Genomic DNA, 9,571 nt, shown 5'->3' on the forward strand with positions numbered 1-9,571 from the left:
CCAAGCCCGGCTTTTTTTTTTTTTGAGTTGAAGTCTCACTCTATCGCCCAGGCTAGAGTGCAGTGGCATACTCACGGCCACCGCAGCCTCAACCCGCTGGACTCAGACAATCCTTCTGCCTCAGCCTTCCAAGTAGCTAAAACTACAGGCACACGCTACCACGCCCGGCTTAAGAGATGTCATCTTTTTAAAAAATTATATATATATGTATAGATATAAGAACCAGTTTCTAACAGTGTGAGAGCCACTTGAAATTCCAAGATTTCCCCTTTAAGGAAATGTTTCTTCTTACTCACTCCTACCTTCCCAGGCCCTGAGTTAGCTGAAGGGTGACATCACCTCCCAAAAAGTTCTTTAAATCTTCCTTCTCTCTCAGATGAGTCAAATGCTGAGCAAGAACTTTTTTTTTTTTTTTTTGAGTTGTGATCTCATCCTGTCACCCAGACTGGAGTGCAGCAGCATGTTCACAGTTCTCTGCAGCCTCGAACTCCTGGGCTCAAGTGATCCTCCCACCTCAACTTCCCAAGTAGCTAGGACTATAGGCGCATGCCACCATGCTCAGCTAACTTTTTTATTTTTTTGTAGAGACGAGGTCTCATTATATTGCCCAGGGCTGGTCTTGAATTCCTAAGCTCAAGCAATCTTCCTGCCTCATCCTCCCAAAGTGCTGGGATTACAGGTATGAGCCACAGTGCCCAGTGAAGAATGCATTTTTTTCCAGGTTACATTTGTATTTACCTATTTTTACATGTAAACTGTTCATAATTCTGCTTGAGAGGAAACATGATTTACGACAGTTCTGCAAGGGAAGTGAGTGTATTTTATAGGACACAGCCTTCAGAGGATTGTAGCATTGGCAGGCTAGGGCCTAAGACACTCTAGGTGCTTAATTCTTCAAGAAAAATGTGTCTCCTTAGCTGATGACCATGGAAGAGGCCAGGAGTAAGGAAACATTATACATTTCAAATAAAAGGAGACAGATTCAGAGGAAGGAGGTTGGGCTGTGTCCTGCCTCTTTCCCAGGGAGGACAGTGTTACCAGCTTTTCTTTCAAAGGGTCAGATAGAATCCTGGCCCCCATAATCTCTCGCCTTCAGTAAGATATTCCAAGGATGCGCTCTCATTCCCCAGAGCTAAACAGAAAGTCACTTTTTGACTGTCTCCACCTAAAATCATCGAATACATTACAAAGTCAAACTGAAATTAATTTTGGATTTTCCATTCCACTGAGCTGCTCTTTTCAGGGCATAAAAATGAGAAGTGGCTATATTTTACCTGCTCAAAACCCTGCATTGATCCTATGCTCAGTTATGGCCTGCAAGTCCTGCATATCTCTCTCAACCAGCATAGCTGCCTCAGATTAGAAATCAGTCAAGAAGTTCTTTGGAGTGGGACTCCAACTCAAAAAAAAAAAATTTTTTTTTTTGAGGTCTTGCTATGTTGCCCAGGCTGGAGTGCAGTAGATATTCACAGGGCTCAAGTGATCCTCCTGCCTCAGCCTCCTGAGTAGCTGGGACTATAGGCACGTACCATGGCCTATAGGAAAAGTTTTATATCTTGCTCTTGCTCAGTTAGAACCTTCAGCACTTCATGTGAATCAAGACTGAGAGTATCTGAAAGATATACCTCAGGAAAAAGAAAAAGAAATTGTTTCAATGTATAAAAGAAAGCCCCAGGGGATCATAATGCTGATGACTTGGATTTTAGTACCTCAGGGGAGTCAGCTGAGGTAAGCATATCGTTCTCTTCCTTGTCTTCCGTTTTCTTTACCTCTCTAGGCTCTGAAACAACCTGTGAATCAAAGCAAACAAGGTCAGAGAATGTCCCACGCCTCTGTACCTGGAGGCCACCCTTGTGCCCTTGTCCGTGTTACCCCTCGGGTGGCAAGTTGTCTCTTCAACCTTTGGTCAGACATGGGAGGAGTGGGTGGTGTGGCCTGGGAAATCTCACCCCCTTCTCCCTGGTGGCCATACAGCTCGTGTCCTGGACTTTGTCACTGTCCCATGTGTCGCCACTGACCCTCTTCATAAACCTGCAGTTCAGCCCCCACTCTCGGGCCATCCCTTGCTTATTTCCTTCATATTACTTGCCACTGCTAGATTGGGCTTTAATATATTCTTTTCCTGGTCTGACTTCCTGCCCTAGAGGAAAATTTCCAGAAGGCAGAAGGTTTGGTTTTGTTCACTGTTATGCCCCACCTCCTAGGAAAGTGCCTGGTACACTGCCAGAGGCTTAATAAGTAACTGTGGAGTGAATACATTATTCCTGGTGCCACCTGTCAGACATCCCACCATAGTCCTCTCTACCATGCACTTGACCAAATGGAGGCCCTATGCCCTTAGCTCTTAACATCCCAGAAAGAGAAGTGTGTCTCAAGGGAGCCCTTGCCTTTGTGTTTTCTGTCTGCCCCTGTGGCTCCTTCCCCCATTTTTTTCCTTAATTTTTTTCCATTCTATTGTCCTTTTTTTGGGGAGCTGGAGTCTCACTCTGTTGCCCAGGCTGGAGTACAGTGGCCCGCTCATGGCCACCAGAGCCTCGACCTATGGGGCTCAGGTGATTCTTTCACCTCAGCCTTCCAAGTAGCTGAAACTACAGGTGTGCACCACCACACCTGGCTAATTTTTTTGATTTATTGTAGGGATGAGGTCTCACCAAGTTGCCCAGGCTGGTCTCGAACTCCTGGGCTCAAGTAACCCTCTTGCCTCGGCCTCCCAAAGTGGTGGGATTGCCAGGCTCGGTGGCTCAGCCTGTAATCCTGTGCCTTGGGAGGCTGAGGTGAGTTGATTGCCTGAGCCCGCAGGTTCGAGACCCGCTTGGGCAATTTGGTGAGACCTCATCTCTACAATAAATCAAAAAATTAGCCGGGTGTGGTAGCGCGTGCCTGTAGTTTCAGCTACTTGGAAGACTGAGGTGGAAGGATCGCTGGATCCCAGCAGGTCAAGGCTATGGTGGCCAGGAGCAGCCACTGCACTCTAGTCTGGGTGACAGAGTGAGGCTATAACTCAAAAACAAAAAACAAACCAAGGTGGTGGGATTATAGGCGTGAGCACCCAGCATTTCCATTCTATTTTCTAAACAGAGCTAATTGTTGAAAGTTCCTCTTGTATTGATCCAAAATGTATCATAAAAACAAACCTTTATACATAGGGCCTAGTCCTGCTCTCTGGAGGCTTATAGAAAAAGTCAGATCCTTCCTCTAAATGATATGCTTTCTGACCAGGCTCAGTGGCTCAGCCTGCAATCCCAGAACTTTGGGAAGCTGAGGTGAATGGATTACCTGAGCCCGCGGGTTCGAGACCCACCCAGGCAACTTGGCAAGACCTCATCTCTACAATAAATCAAAAATTAGCCAGATGTGGTAGCTAATTTTTGATTTAGCTGAGGCAGAAGGATCACTGGAGCCCAGCAGGTCGAGGCTGCGATGGCCGTGAGCATACCACTGCACTCCAACCTGAGCAACAGAGTGGGACTCTGACTAAAAAAAAAAACTAATGATATCCTTTCCTAGAATTCGACCTGGCCACGACTCGATTTAGAGAGCCTTCACAGGACTAGTTGCTCTCCGATGGATCAGCGTCTCTTAGTTTTTTCTCATCTATCTATCTATCTATCTATCTATCTATCTATCTATCTATATATATATCTTTTTTTGAGTTGGAGTCTCACTCTGTCACCCAGACTGGAGTGCAGTGGCTCGCTCCCGGCCACTGCAGCCTCAACCTGCTGGGCTCTGGCGATCCTTCCGCCTCAGCCTTCCGAGCAGCTGGAACTACAGGCGCGCGCTACCGTGCCCTGATAATTTTTGATTTACTGTAGAGATAAGGTCTTGCCAAGTTGCCCAGGCGAGTCTCGAACCCGCAGGCTCAGGCAATCCACTCACCTCAGCCTCCCAAAGTGCTGGGATTACAGGCTGAGCCACCGAGCCCGGCTTCATCTATATTTTCATCTTTCAAAGGTCCCTTTGCTTTACTTCTCTCTGTGAGTTCCTGCTTCTAGGTCTTTCTCATTAAAGAACATATACCCTTGAAATGTGCTGTCATGCTTTTCAGGGTCTATTTACCATAGAAACCGAAGTGAGACCCACCCTCCCGCCACTATTAAAAAAGGTAAAGCACAGGATACCAGGTGTTGGTTCTTTGTACTGGGAACTCCTAGAATTTGGAGAAAAAGAAATTAGTAAGAATCTGCTCATAATGATATTAGAGGATAGGCCCGGGCATGGTGGCTCATGCCTGTAATCCCAGCACTTCAGGAGACTGAGGCAGGAGGATTGCTTGAGCCCAGGAGTTTGCCAACATAGTGAGACTCTGTCTCTAAAGACAAATAAATAAATAAAATTAAAAATTAAAAAAGAAAACCCCTTTGCAGAAATCAATTCCTCCAAGTATAGATTACTAATTAGTTGCTATGAAGACATGAAACAAATCCCTAGAACCAAAAAAGGCATCCAAGAGTATTCCTGAGACTATGACTTCTTATCAACCATGGGATAACTGACTGTGGTAGAGCTATCTCTATGGAGGTTATAAAAGGGAATAAAGACCCAGCAAGACCTGTTCTTACCTGAGGGGTGGCTGAGGTGGGGGAGGTGCAAAGTTCTGAGCTCAGATTGTGGGTGTTTTCCTCTTCTCTGGCTTCAGGAGTTCTGACTGGCTTCTCTGGTGGCTCTGGATTAGGAGGGACCTCTAAAGAGGCCCTAGGACTTGGCGTCCCGGTCCCCGAGAAGGCCCTGGGGCTGGAAGGCGACCCCCCTCCAGAGGCTGGAGGGCTAGGGGGCATGCTCCCTGAGGTGGGCCTGGGGCTGGGCGTGGCTCTGGGTGGAGGTGGCCTGCTGGGGGGTGCTGAGGTCCTCTGGACAGAGGGATTCTTCTTTGCTTGTTCAGACCCCTCACTGGTGGTGCGGCTTCGGAGGACTACTTCTGGGTGAGATGATGGCAGCTCCGAGGGAACCGAGGCTTTGTTTGGTGATGGAGTCGGAGAGCAAGGGAAAACTTCCTCCTGGGACTTGCCATCCTCAATGGCGGGAGAGGCCTGGGCTGGGCCATTGCAGGTTGGCAGAGGCTCTTCCTCTTCAGAGGAACTTGCCTCAGACCCTTTCTTCTCTACTTCCTTGTCTTCTAAAGGCTTTTCTTCGACCTCAGGAGTGTCTTCTTCGTGGGCTGCCTCAGGTGCTAGCTCTTCTTCAGCTGCTGAGAGAGCCCCACTCTCACTCTTCAAGGAAAGCGCAGAGGGGCTGGTTGGTGAGGTGACAGGGCTGGACACCGTGGATGTGCGAACTGGAGGGGAAATGACCAGAGAACGCCTGCTGCTGCTGAAAGGGAAAGGTATGGGGTCACAGAGCTGCCAGCTGGAAGTGCCTGACATCCAAACACAATAAGGAAGTGTCACAACTCCGAGAAGGCCGCTTCACTGAGGCTAAGAAGTTTGCCTAATGGGCAATAACACAAAGTAAAGTTAAAAAACACTAAGATCGCATCTACAGCATGATCTCAATTTATGTAAAAATATGTACAGAAAAAGAGACTGGAAAGAAACACAGAAAAATGTTAGCAAATATCTCCTCTGGGGACTAGATGAACGGGGACAGACAGCTGATCCACACAGATCTCGTGATGGTAAACTTGCCTCCGTTTTTCCTTGTAACACAGAGTCACCACTCGCGGCACTGTCATAGATTCGTGACCACGTGTGAGAAGTGAACACTGAGTGGCCTGGCACGCGCCTTCCCAGCTAAAGTCTAGCACGGCAACAATCTGCCTTCTTGTTTTAGCTCTCATCCTGTAAACAGGTGTCCTTTTCACCATGTTTTCCCACCTTTGTACTTTTTGTTAGCGGTTTTACTATTTTTTTTTTTTGAGTTGGAGTCTCACTCTGTCACCCAGACTGGAGTGCAGTGGCTGCTCCTGGCCACTGCAGCCTTGACCTGCTGGACTCCGGCGATCCTTCTGTCTCAGCCTTCCAAGTAGCTGGAACTACAGGTGTGCGCTACCACACCCGGTTAATTTTTGACTTATTGTAGAGATGAGGTCTCATCAAGTCGCCCAGGCGGGTCTCGAACCCGCAGGCTCAGGCAATCTACTCACCTCGGCCTCCCAAAGTGCTGGGATTACAGGCTGAGCCACCAAGCCCGGCCTACAGTTTTACTATTTAAAGTGGCCCCCACGCTTTAGTGTTATCTAGATGTAAGAAGACTGTGACCGGCCTTACAGAGAAAATGCATATGTGCGATGAGCTTCATTCGGGCATGAGTTGCAGTGCTATGGGTTTTGAGTCCAATACTAATGAATCTACAAAATGTGTTAATAAGGTGTCACGGCCGGGCTCGGTGGCTCAGCCTGTAATCCGCGCTTTGGGAGGCCGAGGTAAGTGGATTGCCTGAGCCCGTGGGTTCGAGACCCGCCTGGGCAACTTGGCGAGGCCTCATCTCTACAGTAAATCAAAAAATTAGCCGGGCATGGTAGCGCGCTCCTGTCGTTCCAGCTACTTGGAAGGCTGAGGCGGAAGGATCGCCAGAGCCCAGCAGATTGAGGCTGCGGTGGCCGGAAGCATCCCACTGCACTCCAGTCTGGGCAACAAAGCAATACTCCAACTCAAAAAATAAAAATAAAAAACAAGGTGTCACAAACAGAAACTCACATAAAACACATTATGCATTGGTTGATTAATGAAAATATTATGACCAGAGGCTCACAAACACCCGCCCTGTGTTTCTCTTATGAGCAGTGGTTCAGTATTCTGTGTCTGTGGAAACTTTAGGAAAAATACCAGGCCAGGTATGGTGGCTCACACCTGTAATCCCAGCACTTTGGGAGATGAATCTGAAGCCAGGGTAGGCAACTTAGTGAGACCATGACTCTGCAATAAATAAAAAAAATTAGCTGGGCATGGTGGCACACGCCTGTGTTTCCAGTTACTTGGAAGGCTGAGGTGGAAGGAGTGCTTGAGTCCAGCAGGTCAAGGCTGCGGTGGCCGTGAGCATGCCATTGCCCTCCATCCTGGGTGACAGGGTGAGACTCTGACTCAAAAACAAAAACAAAAAATTGTTTTTTTAAATTTAATTCCATTTTTGGTAGCAACGTAGTCTTTATGTTGAGTTATAGTCTCATTCTTGTCGTCCAGGCTGGGCTCAGGCGATCCTTCTACCTCAGCCTTCCAAGCAGCTGGAACTACAAATGCACACCATCACGCCTGACTAGTTTGTGTGTGTATGTGTGTGTGTGTGTGTGTATGATTTATTATAGAGACGAGGTCTCACAAAGTTGCCCAGGCTGGTCTCGAACCCCTGGTCTCAAGCAATCCTCTCGCCTCAGCCTCCCAAAGTGCTGGGATTACAGGATTAGTCACCACGCCTGCCGCAATTCCTTCTTTTTTTTTTTTTGAGTTGGAGTCTCACTGTCGCCCAGACTGGAGTGCAGTGGCCGCTCCCAGCCACCACAGCCTCGACCTGCTGGGCTCCAGCGATCCTTCCGCCTCAGCCTTCCAAGTAGCTGGAACTACAGGCGTGCGCTAGCACGCTCGGCTAATTTTTTTGATCTATTGTAGAGATGAGGTCTGGACCTGTCCAGGCGGGTCTCGAACCCACGGGCTCAGGCAATCCACTCACCTCAGCCTCCCAAAGGCGTGGGATTACAGCCTGAGGCACCGAGCCTGGCCCGCAATTCTTTTTAATAGTCTGTAACTAATTGCTAAATGAGTAGTAGAAACAGCAAATGTGGGCCTGTTCTTCCTTCAAGACCCAAGCTCAGTTTCACCACCTCCTTACAGCCTTCCCTAGATGGCCACACACTGGCAATTACTTACCCCTCTGGAATTCCTACTGGTCTCATCAGGCAAACAGTATCTGCAACTCCCATTGTTCCCTGTGTCCTTATACATTGGTTGGCACTTTATCTATACTTGCAACTTTTGTAAATCACTTTAGGGAAAGGACAAGTCTCCTGTATCTCTGGATCCCTAACACCCGGCATAAAATCCTGTGCACAGAAGGAGCTTAATAAAACTTTCTAAACAGAATGAACAAGTGATCACATTCTGAGGGACCAATAAATTGCTTACACTTACTAGTATGAAGAATGTATGAGCCAGGCTCGGTGGCTCAGCCTGTAATCCCAAGCCTTTGGGAGGCTGAGGTGAGTGGATTGCCTGAGCCCACGGGTTCGAGACCTGCCTGGGCAGCGAGACCTCCTCTCTACAATAAATCAAAAAATCAGCCGGGCGTGGTAGCGCACGCCTGTCATTCTGGCTACTCGGAAGGCTGAGATGGAAGGATCGCCGGAGCCCAGCAGGCGAGGCTGCGGTGGCCGGGAGCGGCCACTGCACTCCAGTCTGGATGACTGAGTGAGACTCCAACTCAAAAAACAAAACAAAACAAAACAAAACAAAAAGAATCTATGAAGACAAAAGACACCACAAAAAGTGAGAAAACCAAGCCGTAACAAACTGGAAAAAGATATTTACAGCACATATAATTAAAGGATTAGTATCCAGAATATACCAAGCAAACAAACAAACAAAATAAACAAAAACTCCCATACATCAATTTTTAAAAAAGGGTTAACAACCCAGCTGAAAAATGGTAAAAGAGCCTGGCTCGATGGCTCACGTGTGTAATCCCAGCACTTTGGCAGGCAGAGGTGAGAGGATTGCTTGAGCCCAGGAGTTTGAGACCAGTCTGGGCAATGTAGGGAGACCTCACCTCTCCAATAAACAAAAAAATTAGCCAGTGGTGTGTGCCTCTGCTTCAAGCTGCTTGGAAGGCTGAGGCAAAAGGATCACCTGAGCCCAGCAAGTTGAGGCTGCGGCTGTGAGTGTACCATTGCACGCCAGTCTGGGCAAAAGAGTGAGACTCCTACTCAAAAAAGAAAAGAAAAGAAAAACAGCAAAAAGGATAAATAGGAAAGTCAAAGAATAGGAACTATAAATGGCCAATAATATGAAAAGATGCTCAAGAAGATAACTAGCAATTTTAGCTGTGGCCTAAAATTGCAAAATGAAATTCCATTTCATACCCATGAGCTTGGAAGAATTAAGAAGTCTGACAATTTCATACATGGCAAGGAGGTAGGGTAGACATGGTAGCTCATGCCTGTAATCCCAGCACCTGAGGCGGGTGGATCACTTGAGACCAGAAGTTCAAGACTAGCCTGGGCAACATAGTGAGGCTGTGTCTCTACAAAAAATTTAAAAATTAACTAGGTGATGTGGCCCAGTCACTTGGGAGGCTGAGGCAAGACAAACGCTTGAGCCCAGGAGTTCAAAGTTGCAGTGAGCTATGATTGCACCACTGCACAGCAGCCTGGGCAACAGAGCAAGACTCTTGTCTTTAAAAAAAATAAGAGCCGGGCTTGGTGGCTCAGCCTGTAATCCCAGCGCTTTGGGAGGCTGAGGTGAGTGGACTGCCTGAGCCGGCGGGTTTGAGACCTGCCTGGGCAACTTGGCGAGACCTCATCTCTATAATAAATCAAAAATCAGCCGGGCGTGGTAGCACGCGCCTGTAATTCCCGCTACTTGGAAGGCTGAGGCAGAAGGATCGCTGGAGCCCAGCAGGTAGAGGCTGCGGTGGCCGGGAGTGG

At 47.9% G+C, this 9,571-nt stretch overlaps 1 protein-coding gene across 1 annotated transcript in view; it reads right to left on the bottom strand.

Annotated features, from left to right (window-relative positions):
* Window positions 1-9,571, bottom strand: part of BIN2 (bridging integrator 2) — a 47,423-nt gene that overhangs the window by 11,487 nt on the left and 26,365 nt on the right. The window contains exons 11-12 of the mRNA XM_021711874.1: window positions 4,563-5,310; window positions 1,710-1,790 (exon numbers count right to left, since the gene is read on the bottom strand). Of these exons, the coding sequence (XP_021567549.1) occupies window positions 1,710-1,790; window positions 4,563-5,310 (829 nt within the window). The remainder of the gene's footprint in view (window positions 1-1,709; window positions 1,791-4,562; window positions 5,311-9,571) is intronic.

This window comes from Carlito syrichta, unplaced genomic scaffold (genome assembly GCF_000164805.1).
Source record: "Carlito syrichta isolate Samal-C Ts95f unplaced genomic scaffold, Tarsius_syrichta-2.0.1 Scaffold302820, whole genome shotgun sequence".
NCBI classification, from domain to species: Eukaryota; Metazoa; Chordata; class Mammalia; order Primates; family Tarsiidae; genus Carlito; species Carlito syrichta.